The 19,670-nt window shown below is 37.6% G+C and overlaps 1 protein-coding gene and 1 long non-coding RNA gene across 11 annotated transcripts; both read right to left on the reverse strand.

Annotated features, from left to right (window-relative positions):
• Positions 1-3,856: 3,856 nt before the first annotated feature.
• LOC309845368 lies at positions 3,857-6,357 on the reverse strand. The gene is made up of 2 exons (XR_014301249.1): positions 6,302-6,357; positions 3,857-4,143 (listed from the first exon to the last, which is right to left on the reverse strand). It is a non-coding gene; the product is annotated as an uncharacterized lncRNA (long non-coding RNA).
• A 1,451-nt stretch (positions 6,358-7,808) lies between these two features.
• CBX3 (chromobox 3) lies at positions 7,809-19,584 on the reverse strand. 10 transcript variants are annotated; one of them, XM_082693227.1, is made up of 7 exons: positions 19,017-19,291; positions 17,947-17,998; positions 14,924-15,066; positions 13,248-13,304; positions 12,133-12,295; positions 9,931-10,025; positions 7,809-9,562 (listed from the first exon to the last, which is right to left on the reverse strand). In XM_082693227.1, the coding sequence occupies exons 2-7, from the start codon at positions 17,968-17,970 to the stop codon at positions 9,436-9,438; spliced, it is 609 nt and encodes a 202-aa protein (XP_082549353.1). In that variant the 5' UTR covers positions 17,971-17,998; positions 19,017-19,291; the 3' UTR covers positions 7,809-9,435. The 10 variants fall into 10 exon arrangements, with proteins under 10 accessions (XP_082549353.1, XP_082549359.1, XP_082549355.1 ...); XM_082693233.1 differs by lacking the exons at positions 13,248-13,304; positions 19,017-19,291 and adding an exon at positions 19,446-19,584; XM_082693229.1 differs by lacking the exons at positions 17,947-17,998; positions 19,017-19,291 and adding an exon at positions 19,446-19,581.
• Between the last annotated feature and the right edge of the window lie 86 nt (positions 19,585-19,670).

Below are 19,670 nucleotides of genomic sequence, written 5' to 3' on the forward strand. Positions count from 1 at the left end.
ACATGAACTGCATCTGTCTAGGGCTAAATGTGTTTGTTTTGTGAAGTGAGTTGAATTTTTAGCTAACGGTTGGTAAGGACATTGCAAAGCTTGAACCTATAAAGTTAGATGGAAATGGTCTTCAGGCTCTGGGAGCACATGGCTGCATGTGGTGCTTGAACAGGTAGGTAACTAGTTGAGATTTTATTCCTATCTTTGACAAATGGTTAATCAGAACAGGTTGGGTGTGGGCTAGGAACAGAGACTCAGAGAGCAAGAGACAGTTCCTGCCTCCGTGGAGGTCTTGTCATAAGACAGAAGATAGGAGGACAGTTATAATACTGTGAGAGGTAAGGGGATTTTTGGGGTGGGCAGAAAGCTCACGGTAGGAAGTCTGAACTCAGAAATGTATTTTTACGGGGAAAATGCAAATTATAGACAGTAACTGCTGGCAGAAAGAAGTAGGTAAGAAGTGGGGGAGGTTAAGTTAAAGAAGGGAGGGGAACTGAATGGCAGGGCAGCCATTCTATCAGACTTCAGTGGGCTTGTTGTAGCATCTTGAGCATCTTCTATGCTACAGATGGGGGTACTGCAGCAATCACAGTGTTTATTTTCCTTCTAAATTTAGTCAGTCACTTTAGTACAAGGGTCCTTTCAATAAGCATGAAATATGAGGACTTTCAAATTTTGTCAAAGTCTAAGGACTTATGGCTTACAGTCTTCTAACTAGTCTTTATTTGTTGCTGCATAAGTAAAAGTTGGTAATAATAGTTAATTTGACATTTTAGGAGAAAGGATTCTTGAAATTCACCAGGTTGTTTTAGCTATTTATTTCAGGGTCTTCTTTGAGCTACCTTAGATATTGCTCTGCATTTTGATTTTGGGATTTGTTTTCTGGAGGGCAAGGAGAAAACAGTAAAAATCAACCCATGAACAAATAGTGAATAATGGGTTATTTTAAAATTTTCTGATGGAAACCTGCAAAATCTGGTAGTCTGGGAATCTTTGGAAGATGCATTTCATTCCGATTTCTTTCTCTTAACTGATACTTGGGTTTCCAGTCTGCAGGAAATCACTGGAGCCCCAGGAGGGTCAGAACAATCTAATGGGGGCCCCAAAAGACCAAGCCAGAATAGTACTGAATTCCAGTCTATAACCAAGAGTGAGGCTGTGAATGGAAAGCAAACTTGGGCCCCCTTGCTGGCAACATCATACATAGCATCTGGGTTCTCTGTGGCCTAAGATACTAGACTGTATCTCTTCATCTCCCTAATAACTGAGTCGGAAATCTGCCTGAAAGAATTTGTTACCCCCAGCTAAGCTTTGTGGAGCTGAGGGCTTTCCAAGACTCAAGTGTTTACTCAATTCAGGTCACTGTGTGCCAAACACTTTCATTATAATTCTGTTAACTCTGTGAGATGGATAATATCCTGTTTTACAGATGTGACATCATACAAGCATGTGGAAGGGAAGACATGGTGGCAAGAGTAGAACAGAACATTTCGAAGGCCGAAAATGATGGCATGGTCAAATTGAAGAACTTCCGAAGAAAAATAAGAGGTATGATTTTCCTCTTAAAGTATTTTTTTTTTAACTAAGAGCCTTCTTATGCCTCAGCTCCCCCCTACCTTTTTCTTAAAGACAGCTTTATTGAGGTACAATTTACACACCGTACAATTTACCCATTTGATGTGTACAATTCAATGGCTTCAAATATATTCGCAGGTTTATGTGACCAGAGGTATGGCTCTTAAATGTGGCATAGTCTTTCGGGCTGGCTGAACAAGAGGTCACAATTCCGTGTGTTTTCTTCAGTCCTTTATTTTCAGGTCAACTGAGTGTTCTTACCAGTGCCCATCTTAAGATGTAAATGTCACCAGTCAGAGGTATCTGTCTAAAATAGACCTGGGTCCAACATTTAGGGCAGTACTGAGCAAGAACAGAGCAAATAGCCAACACTATTTCATGATAATTGTACCATTTTTAATTTGAACCTGTTTGTTAAAAGGAACCATCACGGATTTAGTTTCTCCTTGAAAATGAACGTATGTTCACAATCTCTGGGCTCTTCTCACCGCTCCTCCCTTCCATTTCTTTCAGGTCAAAATAGGAAAACAGGACCATTCTAGTATACTTTTCTTGGAATACATATATACACATATACATATATATACACATACATTTTCTTGAAATATATATACATATATATATATACATTTTCTTGGAATTATATATATGTGTGTGTATATATATATATATATATATATATATATAGAATACAATGATAAGCAGGAGGGTTATTATAAATTGTATGCAGTAAATTAAAGTACGGTTCATATTTGGGGGGGGGAAGTGTACCTTTCCAGATCTATTTTATTAATTTAGGCACTTGACTCCCCAAACGACAATCCTTTAAATTAAAAAAATATACTTTATTCCTCCAGCCTTAATATATGATCCATAACTGAACTTACTCTATTTTAGGGGTTTGATTTTTTTAAAAAAAGATTTTATTTGAGAGAGAGAGAGAGAGAGCGAGCTCGATCACATGTAGGCAGAAGCAGGCAGAGAGAGAAGGGGAAGCAGGCTCCCTGCTAAGCAGGAAGCCAGATTCGGACTCCATCCCAGGACCCTAAGATCATGACCTGAGTGGAAGGCAGAGGCTTAACCCACTGAGCCACCCAGGCGCCCCTGATATATTTTTTTAAGATTTTATTTATTTGAGAGACAGAGGGAGAGAGGGCACAAGTAGGCAGAGCAACAGGCAGAGAGGGGGAGGTAGACACACCCCCCCACCCCCATCCCCCGCTGAGCAGAGAGCCCCTGTGGGACTCAATCTCAGGACCCTGGGATCATGATCTGAGCTGAATGCGGACAGATGCTTAACCAACTGAGCCACCCATATGCCCTTAGGGGTTTGATTTTCTTTAGGCAGATCCTATTGTAGTTTTTAAGTGGTAGAAACACTACTATTAAAGTCTAAATTCATATCCAGGGCCTTCCCTTCCTCCATTGACCTCTTCTAGGTGCCAGGGAAAAAGACAAATACTTCCCCCCAGTGACCCCTACGTTTCAGAAGGGGGAGAAAACAAAGTTTGAGGCCTAGTCTGCCCTTATTTGCATAACAAACATCTATAGAGAGCCAAATACCCTATTTGTGATAAAATAAGAGTGCACTGTAATTTAAGAATGCTCTCCAATTCTTGTGCTAGAAACTTGCTGAGCCTGACTTTCTGGGGAGAAAAAGTGGGATTCTGGGGTAAAACAGAGTTAGTTACCCCTTGTTGCCACTCTGAAACTGCAAGAAAGCTCAAGCATTCCCACTGCAAAATGTCCAAGTTCTTATCCCTTTCAGCACATCAGGTAAGTTTTTATTACCACACTCAAAATTTTCCTAGTGCAGAGGTATCAGATATCCAGGAGCGTGAAAGAGACCCGAGGATGAGAAAGTCTAACAGGAACCTCATTGTGACACTATGCTAGAAAGGAATTCACTTTAAAGGGAGTCCATCCTGGGATCTAAAGGTTTCAGTTCCTGAGCTACCAACATGCCTTGCTGAGTGCTGGCATGGATCCCAAATGCAGTATGCATCTTCTTTGGTTTACCAATCTCATTCTCACATCCCCCAATGCCCATTTCTGTCTAGACTTTCCTTCTTCATATCTCCCCTTTCTCTTCCCACTTTTCCCCTACTGCTTATCAAAATGGCTTAGAGCTTTGAGACACCAAAAAGTGGCTCTGGAGTTCTAAAAATACCAGATTATGCCAGAACAACCACTTCAGGATATTAAGTTAGGGTGTTGTCAGTGCCCAAAAAAAGTGCTGGGGCGGGGGGGATATGTAAGGGAAAAGGCTGCAGTGAAAAGTCACTTAGTATTAATTTCAGTGTCCTTATTTTTCTCCTTTAGGAAGCTAATATGCAGAATTTTTGAATAAGGATAGGCTTCATTTTTAAAAAGTAAAAATTCTCTGTACATTCACGGATCTACAAGAGCAGCTTTAAATATCAATGTTCTGGTTCTGCTCTCCTAAGTCGATTTTTCCCCCCAACACTCAAATTTAAGGAAAAGGGCAGATTTCAATCTTCATTTGAAAAAAGGGTAAGAGTTGATAGGAAGTTCTATGATGCTTCAGGACACGACAATATTCACATTAGAAGTTTTCTAAAAAGCAAGGACAAAGGGTATTTTAAAAAGGTGCTTTCAAATAGGCTGAAATTCTTTGCTTTAATTATACATTTTGTTTATATTAAGCTCCCATCTTTTTTCTGAAAATGACTCTTCTGCAATTGATCCAATCCTATTTCCCCACACAACTGGTTCTAGTTGATAGTTCCAGAGAGGGCATTTGTGGACTCTTGGACAGCAGAGAGAAAAACCTCAGTGCCACTGTAGAGGCAGAATTGGGGACTTGGGTGCTGCCAGCACCTGTTTTGGATTTGTGGAGATTAGTTCCAGAGAGCCAGCCACCAGAGAAGGTGAGTCTTGGGATTGTACCACTCCAGGGTCCCAGTCATCTTTTTTTTTTTTTTAAAGAGAGAGATTTATTTATTTGACAGGCAGAGATCACAAGTAGGCAAAGAGGCAGGCAGAGAGAGGGGAGGAAGCAGGCTCCCGGTCCCAGTCATCTTGAGGCTTACAGTGGAGACTGGCAATGACTTAACTGATCCTTCTTAAGTACAAGGCATTCAGCTCTAGGTATTTTTCAGGTTTCTCAGTTAATCCTGAAAATCCCATGAGATAAATACCATTAGGTCCTCCCAGCTTTATAGAGAATTCTGAGGCATAGGGAACTTAAGTAACTGCAGTAGCTGAGCTGGGATTCAAACCCTTGCTGTCAAACTCCAGAGCCAGTGCTCTGAACTACATTATTATTTTGTCTCTAAGCCAGTGAGCAATTTCCCTTATCAAACAAGTTTTGAGTTTGCTATCTTGTACTTTCAGCCAAATTATGTAAGATGTATGCATTGTAGGTATACTAAGTAATACACTAATCAAAGTAAGGAAAAATACCTGAAAGTTATGTCCAAAGCCACTTTATCTTCCTCCTTGAACTTGTTTCCCTTCCCTTTCTCACTAAATGACATTTTCATCCATACAAGATGAAATGAAATCTTGGGAGTCACTCTGGATCCCCTTCTTCCCAACTTCCACATCACCTCATTTTATATCCCAAACCACTTTATTCTACAATCACACATATAGCAGTTAAAATGGACAAAACCACATCTTTAAATCAGTTCCCTTCTCTTTATTCCCACAACTAATGCCCGAAGTCATACAAATGCCCTCAACCTTATTTAACCTTTTTGTGCCCTAGTATCTTCACCTGTAAAATGGGGTCAATCATACCTACCCTGCATAGGGCATTTGAGGAAGAAAGAGTATGGAAAACACTTAGCACAGTATTCAACAACTGTTAGGTATTTCTTTTAGGCACTAAACTCTTGTATGTGCTCATGGAGATTTGCAATACTTTTATAGCAAAAACATGAACTGAAATGGAAGTCTTCAGATGAATACAACTTCATATTTTTGCACTTCTCCAGGTGACTTTTCAACATAATATAAATTCTTAGCACATACACACACACACAACCTCATCCCCACAAACCCAACAACCTTCAATCCCCCCTCCTTATTCCCTATTAGCAGATATGTTACAGATTGCCATGTTATCTGAAAAGTATAGCACATTACACTAACATTTAAAATCAACTCCTTGTTATGTCAAATCCACTACTAGAACTTTAAGATGTTAAAATAGCTCTTGTTCAGTGAATATTCAAAGGTACAAACTCATTTATTCATCAGAACATGAAAGAGTTAATGTATCTTATAGGTTACATACAAATATACATATTATTCATATTCCATTTCATATTAGATTCTTTTGCTTGATACCCAACTTTCATGTTGGTTTAATAAAACATAAAAATAATGCATATTGTAAGGATCAATTATAATTTAAGACAGCCACTCAGTGCTATCTATTAAAATACACACACACACACACACACACACACACACACACACACAGGAATATCAAAGTAGTATTAAACACTTCTCTTCATTAGGCTTCTAGGGAATGTAGCCAACGTAAGCTTATGGGTTGGGTATTTAAGACAAAAGAAACCTGAGGGGTTCTTTGTTAGATAGAAAAGAAAAATGTAATAATCAAGCCCAGACTCCTAATTCTACATTTTTCTTTCCAACATTTATCTTTATTGCCTAGTTAATTAAGGTTCAAACTTAAAAGAAGAGTAAGGTAGTATATTAATAGTTACCCTAAAAGACTACTTCCCCTTACTAATTTTCTTACCTTGCATCCATGTTGTTTACTACATTAATACCTGAGCAGTATCAAGTTATCAGGTCCTGTTAGAACCAAGAACCAGATTTTAGGCTTATAAATGAGAGATATATAATTTGTTTTCAAACACAAAGGTAAAGCACAGGGAAGGGAAAGAGTAGTGAGGAATCACATTATTAAAACTTCAGAGGTTTTAGAAGTACCTTATTGATAATGGTAATAAACTGCAGGTCAGTGTTCCCTTCTGTTCTCAATGGTATTAAACCTAGGAATCTTGCCACACCAATACCTGTCCAGGTATTTGAACAGATTTCAGGCCCTTTATGAGAAAGAAAAACTTCAGTTTTAAACGCTGACCAACATTTTTATAGTGGTATATGGTTTTCTTTGATCCAAAGGATTAGGCAAACTTTGTTACCCATACCTCTCACTTCTTCAGTGGTATTGATGTCCATCTTGGGGGGCAAATAAATAAATAAATAAATAAATAAAATAAAATCAGAAGGCTTCATCACAGTATCTAACAAAATCTGATTAAAGACTTTACTATAAAAATGACAGGGAAAATTAGGAAAATTTAGGACTATCCATACAACTTCAGGACAGGAGAAACATTTTTCAACATGACAGGAAATCCAGAAGATGTCAAAACTGACAAGAGTTGACCATATAAAAATTTTTAAAAAGGTACAATCAAAAGATACCACAAATGTCAAAATATAGACACTGGGAAAAAATATTTGCAATACAAAAAATTTAGTGTTAATATTCTCACTACAAAAATAAGTGCCAATTAAAAATTTTTATAAAATTGGCAGTTTATAGATGAGGAAATGCAAATAGCCGTTAAGCATTAAAAGAATGCTCAGAAAAGATCATAGACATGCCAAATTAAAACCATCAGATTGGCTAAAAAAAAGTAAGGTCAATATTATTAATTTACAGTACAAGTGGGGATATAGGATAATGGTGACCAATGGGGAGAGAAAATCACTGCAAGCTTGACTTCAGTAATACATGGTAACCTCTATCTACTTAAGTCTAACTACACATTATATGTAAGAACATTCACTACACTGACAGCAAAAAAAATGACAACCTAACCTACCTACAGCGGTTGGTTAAGTTGGGAACTATTATATAGCAGATGGCTATGCTACTGAAAATAAGACAAGGAAACAGATTTTACCATTAGAGCCCCGAGAAGGAACCAGTGGCCCTGCGTATAACTTTTCAGGTCAATGAGACAAATCAGAGTTCTGACCTCCAGAGCTGATAGTAAATTTATGCTGTTTTAAGCCATTAAACCTGAAGCAATTTTTTACAGCACCAAAAAGAAACATACACATAATAAGGGGTAATAAAAGAAGTATGTGGACAATACGGTCTCCAGAAATTCCCTTACTGAAGTTTAATATGGGGAATATCAACAGGGAATTTGGTACCGCCTAGGAACCCACTGTTGAGAGCAGTGCTAGGTACATAAAGAGACAAGTAATAAATAGCCTAGTATAGATAGGATTTAAAAAATTGTTTTTTAATTGAGGTATAACTTGACATATAACCTATCAGTTTCAGATACACAACATAATTAAATATTTAGATATACGGCAAAATGATTTCCTTTTCTCTGTATGAATTTTGGAGATTAGTAGAAATGGGTCTCTCACAACAGGATCTATCCTATCATAACTGTTTTTCAAACAGCGGTTTCAACAAACTAGATTCTAAGTATCAAAATTTCATTTTTTTTTTCAAAATTTCATTTTAATGAAACAGATTCCTCTTAGGCACCCCAAGAAACCAATTTTCATTTTTGTGGAAATACATATACTAGTAAGTTTGAAACTCCTCAGCTCAAAAGATCTAAGACATATACTCTAATGCTTTAGTGTTATTTATAAACATGAACAGGATTCTAAGGTATGTCTCTACTCCCATTAGAAAATCAGATTAATAAAAAGTCTAATCACATAAAGGAATATAAAACTATTTATTGACCACTGTTTACCAGTATTTACAATAAAGTAAACAATATACAGTTGGATAACATTGACTACAAAGTTACTGTTTTTCCTGGTTTCTGCTGAACCAGTAACTCAAATACTGAAAAGACTGAGCCTACATGTCAGGAATGAACTGGGGTAAAGAAAAAACATGCAGGTGAAGAATTTGGATTATACAAGCCTGTCCACCCATTTACTCCAGCAGGTGCTAAACTGCCAACATCTCTAACCATCTGATTATGATTAGCTTCCATGAAGGAAGTTGTAGACAGTCCATGAATCGTGACCTTTTAGTCAATACAGCACAGAGAATTTCAACTTCTTAAAAAGGAATGGTTCACTAGAAGGAACCTTTACATGTCCATTTAACTAAAGTATTGCTTACCTAAGTAAAACACACAAGGACTTGTCTAGTTTTGTCATTTGGGTGGGGAGGTTGTTGGTAGTGATAAAATTTTCCTTTCAGGGATCTTGCAAATATACTTGCGTTTATATGGCTGTAGAGAAGGATATGGATTCTGATATGGCTGCTTTTAAATTGTCCAATTTAAATTGTTTACATTATATTTAAATTGTCCAATTAATTACAAAATTTGAAGGTTAAGGCCTCAGGAAAAACTTCAGTTTAAGTGATTTATTTCTTAAAATGCTGAAAATGATAGCATCCCAGAAACATGGGCTTATGCATGGTTATAAAATGCTGTTTTTGTTTTGGTGAATGTTAAAAACAAAAACCACTTACGTATTTTAAGTATACACACAAAAAAAACCCCAAATAAACAAAAAACCCAGAATGGTCCTTAGGCATATAGGAGTTAAACACAAATTCTGACTGAGTAAAGACTATGAAGATTTCCTCCAACATTTAGAAAAGGTTCTCTAATGCAGGGGGATAATATATCATGGTCTCAAATATTCTTTTCCGATAAAGGAAGCAACTACAGAAAGCTTTTATTTGTTTAAAGTAACCAGTGCTATAGATGCAAAAACCCCAACAACTCCCCCAATACTACTTCAAAACAAACATATCAAACTTGATTTTCATTAGAATGTTATTTCTTCACACTAATAAATCAAAAAACAAAGACCCAGATTTTATATATATATATAAATATATATAAAAAGCAATGCAAACAATTATTGAGCTTCATCTTCTGGACAAGAATGCCAAGTTAGTCTCTCTTCATAAAAAGCAATTACAATTTGAGGACACTTCATGTTTGCCTCTTTTGCCAGCACCAAGTCTGCCTCATCTGAATCTTTCCTGTCGTGAGGGAAAAAAAATGCTCAGTCAGAAGTCTCAACTGTTTTTGCCAACTGAGAATCTTTCATTTAAATCGTAATTCAATCAAAAGGTATTTAAGTGCTTCAGAAGGATGTGATATTCGTGGCTGTGTTCCAGTAAAACTACATTTTTCAAAACAGGCCGATCTTTGCTTTAAAACACCATTAGCAAACAAAGCCAACCACTCCCCCACCACCCTCCAAAAAACAAAAATCCTAGAATCATCTTTTCAGCAGATACTATCTAATGAGGAAAACTATAGAACCTTTTCTAGATAAGGCTTCACAAATTAAAATAAATAATCTACTCTCACTTTAAAATATAATAGCAACCACCTACACACTTACCATTTCATGAGAAACATTAACTCTCCACTGCTGTCTGTGGCACCAATTATTCGTTCAGGATCAAGACCTCTGGCAAAGCCTCTTGGTTTATCAGCCTGATTAAAAGATGTTAAATGACTATGTACATAAATGCTTCACCCACTTTCCATATTACAAACTAATAATATTAATTTCCCATTTGTTTTCATGAAATACAGCTTTCAAGTGAAAGTGGAAAAGAAATGACAAGAGAAAGAACCCTTATTTACTACTAAAACACAAATCCAGGTATCTAAAAGTATTCTGAATCTCGAGGCAAGAAAACAAATGCCCTTCTTTATTATAATACATCAAAAAAACAGAACTGTGTAGGCACACAAATTTAATCCCTTTATTTCTGCTAGCTCATCAATAATTATGAATTTTTTCTAGTTAGGATTTCAAATCACTTTTAGGAATTTGTTTAAATTATCCACATATTTTTAAAACACACACAAAATACAAATAGCAAAATAGTAAAAACTTCAAGTCAGACTGATCAGTATTGTCATCAATCTCCATTATAGTATTAAGAAATATCTAGCATAAAACATGGTTTTGACCCCTAGAGATCCCTGAGACCTTTAGTCTGGTTATCTGCAAGGTCCCCCCCCTTTCATTTATCTTTGAGTTTGGAGTACCTTCATATGCCTCCACTAAACAACATTAAGACAGCAAATCAAATGCAGAACTGTCTTAAGCTAGACACTGAAAAGATGGGCAAAACTGTAAAATGCCACTCTTCTCATTTAAAGTTATTTTTCATGATAACTTATGAACATACAATAGGTTCTGTCCTTCTTAACTGAATATACAAATGTTTCAGAACTTTGTTTTAATTTCTAACAGGATTGATGGTCATAACACATGCAAATAAAAGTTCTCTGGCATTCTCAAAATTCTAGAGTATTAAAGGAGTTCTGAGACCAAAAAAGTTTGAGAACTGCTTAGATTAAGAAATCCCTTCTCCCTACCAGAATTTTCTATCAATATCCCAGGTTCTGGAGCCAGATTACCTGACTTAGTTAGAATGATGACTCTAAACTGTACTAACTGTGTAGCTTTGGGCAAGTTAATCTCTCTGTGGTTCAGGTTTATTACCTAAAAAACAGGAACAATACTATCGGTCTCAGACATTTTGTAGTATAAAAAATGCAAATTAAGTTATGTAGAACACTGCTGGGCACACTGTAAGAGCTCAGTGTAGGAAAACTACTGTTACTAAACAGTGCTTCTGCTGAATATATGGTTGACTTTCAATTTACCTTTATGGATTCTTAACACTGTTACCTTTTTGCTTTGGCTGCTAAAGCATCCAGAACCAAATTTGTAGTGAACCTCTGCTTCTCATCTGGAAAATGGGGATAATACCTATAATCTTAGCAGATCTGCCATGAAGATTTAACAGGTTATCTGTAAACTACTTGGCATCTAATTCAAATGATCCAATTTTAAACCCAAACACCTTATCAATAAATCTTTATTTTATGTTTAGTTCCCAAGCCTAAATACTAATTCAGAATCAAGACCATTTCCCAAATTGCTAGCAGGCATGGGAAATACAATGTTTTGGAATTGAGGGTTTAAACAAGTCGTTAGGTGTTTTGCCCAAAACCACACACACACATTAGTGAAGCAAAGACTGGATCAAAATACTCATGCAGTTAATGAACCAGCTGTCTCAATTCACACCAAAACACATTTTAAAAATTTCTAGTACTAAAGATTTATATACTTCAAAATCAAAATGTTGTTTGGCAATATTCTGAAAAAACAAAGGTCACATGTGAAAGCAGGTTCTGGTGGTCAATGCCACTGTGGTCTATAAGGTTCTATAAGGTCTATCAGGATGTGCCATGTGGATTGTTTTTACTATATTCTAAGGGACTACAATGATATAATCTCTGTGTTCATCGTATTTAAGACTGCCAGTCCTGGATCACAGGAAATGATTTATCAGGGATCAAATCCATGAATCTACTCAAAATAACACTAGCACAACAATGTAAGTGGTATACGCACTTATTACTGAACATTTATACGATGGAGGCTAGATCATGCCTATCCTTTTCGTCTTAAATATTAAGCATTTAAAATATTTGAAATTTTAAAAGTATCAAATGCATTCTAAAAATCAAGCCATCAACCTTTCACTTAGTGTGCTAGACAATATCTTATACTTACAGCATCTCTTTTCTTCTTTGATTTGCTATCATCAGATTCACTGTCAGATAAAGATTTTCTTTTTGTACCATCTTTTTCTTTACCAGCTTTTTGAGAGTTAAGAAATGCTTCAATTAACTCTGGACAATCTAGATTTTCTTCAGGCTCCCAAGTATTGTCAGCACTGGGTTTGGTTAAAAAAAAAAAAAAATCAATTAAATATGATTCATCACCATTATCCATGTTCATTTAACATATATCTGGGGAAAAAAAAAAAGTCTGCTATCCTGCAGATGCTTACCATTTTCTCCCTATCCCCACATTCTTTTGAGAAAATCTGCTTATACTTCCTGGGTCTACTTTCTTAGCCTCTAGTAAGTGGGCAGTCTGCTGTATTACCTCCAAGTTGACTATACCTGCTCTAGCAGAATAAATGGAACTAGTATTTTCCCAAGTTACATAGACAACCCACTTCAGAATTTCTCTACAAAGGCTTTTGTAAAATGTTGATTCCCTATTCCCACCCCAAATTACTTTATCAGATCAGTTAGATTATGCCTCCGGTTGGGAACTTCAACACCATGTTTAAAAACACAAAAATTCTAAGGCATTCTATATAGGCAGTATTTTCAACTTCTGCTGCGTACTCAAATTTGGCAATGATAAAAAGCAGGTGTTGGCAACCCAAAAGTCAAATGCAGCTTTTGTATGTTGGGCAACTAAAAATGTTTTCCACATTTTTAATTGGGAAAAAATTTCAAAAATGACAATTATAGGAAATCAGGGCCCATTCATTAGAAAAAGCTGTCCTCGTTTGTTTAACGAATGGTCTACTGCTGCTTTTGTACTATATTTGCAAGGATGAGTAATTATAAGAGGTCTACAGCCCACAAAACATTAAGTATTTACTACATGATTCTTTAAGGAAAAAGTTTGGCAACCTCTGATATAATGCTGAGATGACTATTTTCATGTGTTTTTCAGAGGGACTGCAAAGAAAATGAGTATCAATCACCAAACGTGAATGTCAGATAATCCTACACTAGTGATATGCTTGTTCACTTAAAGACTCTATTGACCAATGTGGAGTTCGAACTCACTACTCCCAAGATCAAGAACTACATGCTTTACTTAACTGAGCCAGCCAGGTGCCCTGTAGGCTTGCTAACTTTGTGTACTGTGATCCAGAAAGCCTTTACAGAACAAGATAGAATGAAATTAATTATTTTAGAGACGATGGAAAAGAAAGGTAGTTAAACTTCTGGTTACAGCTTGTGTCTTCTGATATGCTAAGATGCTAAAACTGGCAAACCTGAATCAGAGGATAGAGGACAAAAGAGCTGAAGCAGAGCCTCCATTTTGTAGTGTTACTTTCATTACAGACTTCTATATTACCTAATACATTGTACTGCAGATAGTAGGTTCTTAGCCATACTTAAAGCCAATGGCCTTAAGTTTGAGAAAAAGAGGGAGACAAGGAGTTAAGTTTCTCAACATTTTATGGGCTAGACAGAGACAAATAGCATTTAATGTCTCATGAGATTCCAAAACAAACAACAAAAAACCTATCATATGATGGTAATCAATTTTTTGGCATACTAGCTAAATCTAATTTTAGAATAGTTCAGGACTTTGCTTTGTTCTGCTATCTGTAGGAAATTTTTCTAGTGGTAAATTATGAACTTACACTGTATTTAAGAGCTCAACTAAGGATATTAGAAGGATAAAATAAAGAATCTTAAACTTCCCCTCAACTTGTAATCCCCAAATTGCTATGGAGACATCTTTAAATGTAAATGGTGGGGCATGTAGTAGGTAACAGATATTCAAAGTCTAAATATTTGACTAGCACACTCTCCCATCTCTGCCATGCTCAGAAAACTGTTGTCTATCTCTACCTATCCATTTTCAATAGTCACTGACCACAGAGCCTTGCTGTTTTTGTGGTATAAGGCAGAAAAATCAAAGTAGATTTAGCACACGATAAATGTTAAGTATAAGACTGGAATTTTTGCATGAGTTATTCACAATACAGCTAACCTTATAATAATTGTAAGAGCAATTAGTAACAAGGAACATAAAGAACTAAGGAGCTTAAAAAATGCCCACACCACTTCTTAGGAGATTAGGATACAGTCAACCTACTGCCTGTGGTCTAAGTCATGGATGATAAGCTCTTCTGTTCAACACCCACCAGTCTACTTTATATATAGCTTCAATATTTTTAGTGTCCTTTGTAAGAATACAATGTCCATTAGATATTCTAATCAGTACAGTATCTAACTACACTAAAATGCACTATATAATAAACTGCACTCCTATAAATTTGATTCTTCAAATCTGATTGGTTATGACTGTAGGCTAAAAGCATGACTTTTTTTTTTTAAAGATTTTATTTATTTATTTGACAGAGGGAGAGAGATCACAAGTAGGCAGAGAGGCAGGCAGAGAGAGAGGAGGAAGCAGGCTCCCTGCCAAGCAGAGAGCCCGATGTGGGGCTCGATCCCAGGACCCTGGGATCATGACCTGAGCTGAAGGCAGAGGCTTAACCCACTGAGCCACCCAGGCGCCCCTAAAAGCATGACTTTTCATTATTTTAAAAAATTTTTAGAATTAACATGTAATGTATTATTTGTCCCAGGGGTACAAGATGTGACTTTTTAAAACAGATCTCAAAGTACCTTGGATCAAAGGTGTCTTTATGTATAAAGAAATCTATGAGAAAATGGATTTTAAAAACCCAGACTAAAAGCAAATTTTAAATGTCACTTTGATGCAGTTAAACATATAATAAAAGCACCAGGTTTCTTACTCTGTAAAACCCTTCCACTTCAGGAAATACTCCACCTTCCCATTCACTACACGTCGGTCCAGTACTTTTTCCACCACAAATTCTTCAGGCTCTGCCTCTTCTACTTTTTTACTCTTTCCATTCTGTTTCTTTCCCATTTTTTGCTAAAATAAAACGAAAAAGACCTAAGAAACATCTTTTTTCATTTTTTGGTATATTTTAAAGACTAAATTATTTACATTATCATTGCATCTGACATCTATATTTTTACTTCTATAACCCAAAGCAGACACATTCTGAAAAGATAAAAGTCAACAGATAATCAAAAAGAATACTTAATCCCATTTTAGCTCAAACCTATCACCCATCCTCATGGCTGAAATAATAAAAATAATCAAAAACACTATGTGGAAAATACTGTTTATCTTTTCCAAATCTAATGCCTTACCTAGTCTACAAGACCAAATTTATTTATTAGAGTTTGTACTCATTTTAACTACAACATAGCAACAAACAACTAGAAAGTATTAGACAATGGTACAAAGAGAATAAATACTAATAAGAGATCTTATTAAGTGAACCATAGTCCCATTAAAAAACTATAGCCTCCAAACACTAACAATCCTATTTCTCAATACCAATACTAATTTCTCAATACTCAATACCAATGTCAAAAGTCTCAATTATACAGAAAGAGGTAAGTGCAGAATCCTGACATCAATTGTAGAGTAAACTAAGACCACTAATAGGTTAAAAAGGACACTATCATTGTTCCATAATGTCTGTATATATTATTATAGATCACATGGAACAAAATTATAATGTCACTTGAAGAGGCCACAATACTGGATTTTAATTCTCTAATGTAAAATCCTTCTTTCTTGGTTTCTCAGGTGTTAAAAGGTAGCCCAGGAAATCCACTTTATAAACAAATTTTTAGATTAGTTTTTTCTTTTTTGTATTAAGAGTATGAGAAAAGCCAAAAGACCAAGCTAAAATCAGTATTTCCCAGCAACTCATGTTATGAATTGAAAGCAGATAAAACAAAAACGTGAAATGGTTAATTAGACGAGACTAAGGGGGGATACGAGACTAAGGGGGGATATCTCTGTTAATTTTAAAATAATTTCAATGGCGTTATTAAAAAAAAATCTCAATTGCCTAGTCATTAAAATCATACAAGCAGAAAAGTAACAACAGCAGTGACTCAATATTGCAAAAGGACATTAAAATTATGTAATTATTGAGAGGTGTACACACTTATAAAAAGTAAAAATTCTCTAGAATTTAAAATAACGCAGCAAACATCTGATTTTGTTGGATATCATCTCCAAGTTAGGCTTTACAATTTTCTTCTTATAATTTTCATTAGTCAAGACACTTGGGTATTGCAACCAGTCAGAGAGCTCTTTGATTCTGTACAGTACAAAGAATGGTAGCAAGAGAAAAGAAAAACTGTTGTAGATAAAAGCCTACTCGATGCTGATCCTAAGTGATAAACAAATTAACTATGTTCATGAAAGTAAGAGATTAATAAAGAGAATAACAAAAATAAACAAAGTGAAAAGAATAAACACGAAGATTAAAAAACCTTAGCACAAAAATATGAAATATTTACCACGGTACTCACAAGCAGTGAGCAGTTACCAGTGTTCACCTTTTTCTTTTCAAAAGAAAACTCACCCACATTCCCACCTAAACTAACACACCTCACCTCTCAAAATTCAAAGGTAGATTAAGAAAAACTTTCAAAGCTGTCAATTTATGATCCTTTAACAAAGGATCAGATATTTAAGTGTCACTCAGACACTGAAGACTATCAAAACTGTCTGCCAAAGCAACCTAAGCATCTAGGTTTGCTTTATCTCTATTCATCCTCAAAGCCGCAGGGACAGCTAGTTCCTTCTTCCAATACCTGAAGGTCACAGGTAACCATATAGTCAATTCAATCATCTACTTTGGTTTACTGCTTATGAAATTTGAAGTACAGTTCAATCTTGAGGGAGCACAGAACATGCTTTGTGCATTTTCCACTGATGGCTTTACTGGGAATCCTCTGTGCCACAGACTTTGTTTCTTACGTAAATGTTTCTCAGGATATTTGAGTAAAATGTGCAACATTATGATGGCAAAAACTGAAAACCAAATTGGTCTTTAATGTGAAACCCAAGGGAAGAATATACAAACCCAAACCCAAATCTTTTGCTTTATTTAGATGTTAATACTGGCCTTTAATATGATTGCAATTATTGGTGAAATGTGTTAGAATTACTGTGAGAACATTAATTTTGAATTTCACAATTTTTATGTATTTCAGTGTTTTCAAAAAATCTAACTTGATATGCCTGAACATACATTAAGTCTTTACATATTCACAGAACTTTTCATAAAGTGTTAAGAATGCAAACTTAGGGTTTAAGAAAGTGGAGAAACAATTTAATTGCTCAAAAGATCCAGATCTAGTCTTCCTGGACACAGATTTGATTTTATTTTGTTTTTTTTTTAGAAAAATGGCAATGATTTGAATTTAAGGGGTTTATGTATTTTAGAATAAGTCTGAAACAGGACAACATGAGCAAAGTAATTGAATGACCTTTGTTCCAATCTAGGTGTATAAGGTTCCTGTTCTTTAAGCAATACTGAAAATACCTGGTTTCTCTAGAATTTATCATAGGGTGAGTTAGGAACTGTTATGCCCAACAGCAAGGGCTTTACAGCATTGTCTGTTAATGCTCCTTCCATGTTGCAAAAGTTTATTTTTATTTCAAGATAAAAATACTTTTAAGAGTATTTAAATAACTCATTGTGCTATCCTCCCAAGATTAGGTTTCTCTAATTGGATTAAGACACTATTAAGCCAAGTCAGTAAGTATCTCAATGTAATGATTTCGTTTTCGCCTCTAACTCTCCCCATTACATGGGGGAGAGGGGACTGGGAAATACGGGTGGCTGTAAATATCTCAACTACAGAGATGCTAAGTTATAATTTTTGGGAAAAAAATTTGAGTTAGATCCTTACATATTTTAGGTTTTCATTAACTTACCAATGTAGTTTTATTGGAGGCCATTTTTTATTGCAGACTTGAAGAGCTATTACTAGAAAAATGCATGACAGTTAAGAAGTTTGCATGACAGAAAAAAGGTAGCTAAACACAAGTTTTGTTTGGATTCCAACCCCCACCTATGTATCGTATACTGTAAAACTTGTACTCAAATCCAGAGATGCAGGTTTGAGATCCTGCGTTATTAGGGATCTATGCCTGCTGAGTACATCAGTGCTCTAACCAGGTGGGTCTAGAAAACCTTATAGTGAGTACGCTAATATCTGAGATAGTTCTACAAAGGAAAAAAAGAGCACATTTTTTTTTCCAATTTAAATCCAATTTATGTCATACCCAGCCTTTTTAAGAAAATGGCCAAATAATTTGGTTCAAATTCGACGTGACCACCCAATTACAATGATAAATTATTGTGAATTTTCCCTTTAGACCTTTTAACAGTCCAAAGAGGCGCCTATAAACCCCAACTTGGTTTCTTAGAAACCCTGCCCCTTTATAATCACTAGTTTAAAAACTGAAAAAGGAAAAACACCATATCGAGATGCTTCAGTCCCATTACGTGCCACTTTCAAAAAACAAACCACCTCTTCTATCCGTTCCCCATAAGCCCCACCCTGCTTAGCGAGGCCTAAACACCCGGCCCCTGCCCCCCACCCAGGAGCGCGGGCCTCGTGGTCAGCCCATCCGCGGGGAGAAACAAAGGCCGCGGCCCGGGGGCTCAAGGGCACTGCACCACCGGGCCCGCGTTCTCCCCCACCCGGCGGTAGCCACGTAACGGAGCGCCCGCCGCAGCCTCGGAACAGCGGGCCGCGCTGATGCGGGAGAACGCACCGCCCTCATTAAGAGGCCCCAGTCGCCGACCCAGGCCGTAAGGGGGAGGCATCTTGATCGCGGATGGGGGAGGGGAAAAGGAAATGCGCTTTGTCTAGAAATAAGGCGGCTGTCGCCACGGCTCTCTACCCTCTCTAGGATAGTCTCCCTCTCCCCCTCCCCCACCACTAACTCCAGGCGCCGGCCCAGCCCCAGGCCCGCCGCGGGGTCTCCGCTCGACTCACCGCTGCTTCCCGCCAGCTCCCCACTCGGGGTCGGGTGGGGAAGGGCGGAAAGCGGGGAGCTGGGTGGCGGGGATCCCTGGGGGCGCAGGCGGTATTTTAGGCACCACAACCGAGTAGAGAGAGAGAAAGAAAGAAAGACACCGACTTCACCGCCTCCGAGCTGCTCCGGGTCCCGGGTCTGCGGCGTCTCCGGCCCTGCGCGCCTCAAGCTCCAGCCACATCCGAGGGGGAGGGGGCTGGGGAGCTGCGCGCTGGGCAGCCGCTGGAAGTGGGGGGGGGGGGGGATGGTGGTGGCACCGCCCACGCCGGGCGGCCGCGAGGGGCGGGGCGGGCGGGTGCGCGCGCCCGGCGGGGGGAGGGGCCGAGCGCCGCGCCCGCCAAGAACCCGAGCCCGGGGCAGGTGGAAGGCTGCGGCGGCGCGGCACTTACCGTTCGCGGCGTGGCGCCTGGTGGTCCCCGGAGGGGAGGGAAAGGGAAGTAGAGGCGAGGACAGAAACTGATCTTCTAGACGGAGGCGTTTCTGCTTCGCAGCAGCAGCGCCTAGCGCCAAAACCGGGCTCCGCCCACTTCTCGCCCCTAGAAGTGGGTGCCTCCAAACGCCAGGGGTGAGGGAGTGAAGAGAAACTTGGTTGGGGAGAATTGGGAGCTAAGAAG

Source organism: Mustela nivalis, assembly GCF_964662115.1.
Source record: "Mustela nivalis genome assembly, chromosome: 12".
Lineage (NCBI taxonomy): Eukaryota > Metazoa > Chordata > Mammalia > Carnivora > Mustelidae > Mustela > Mustela nivalis.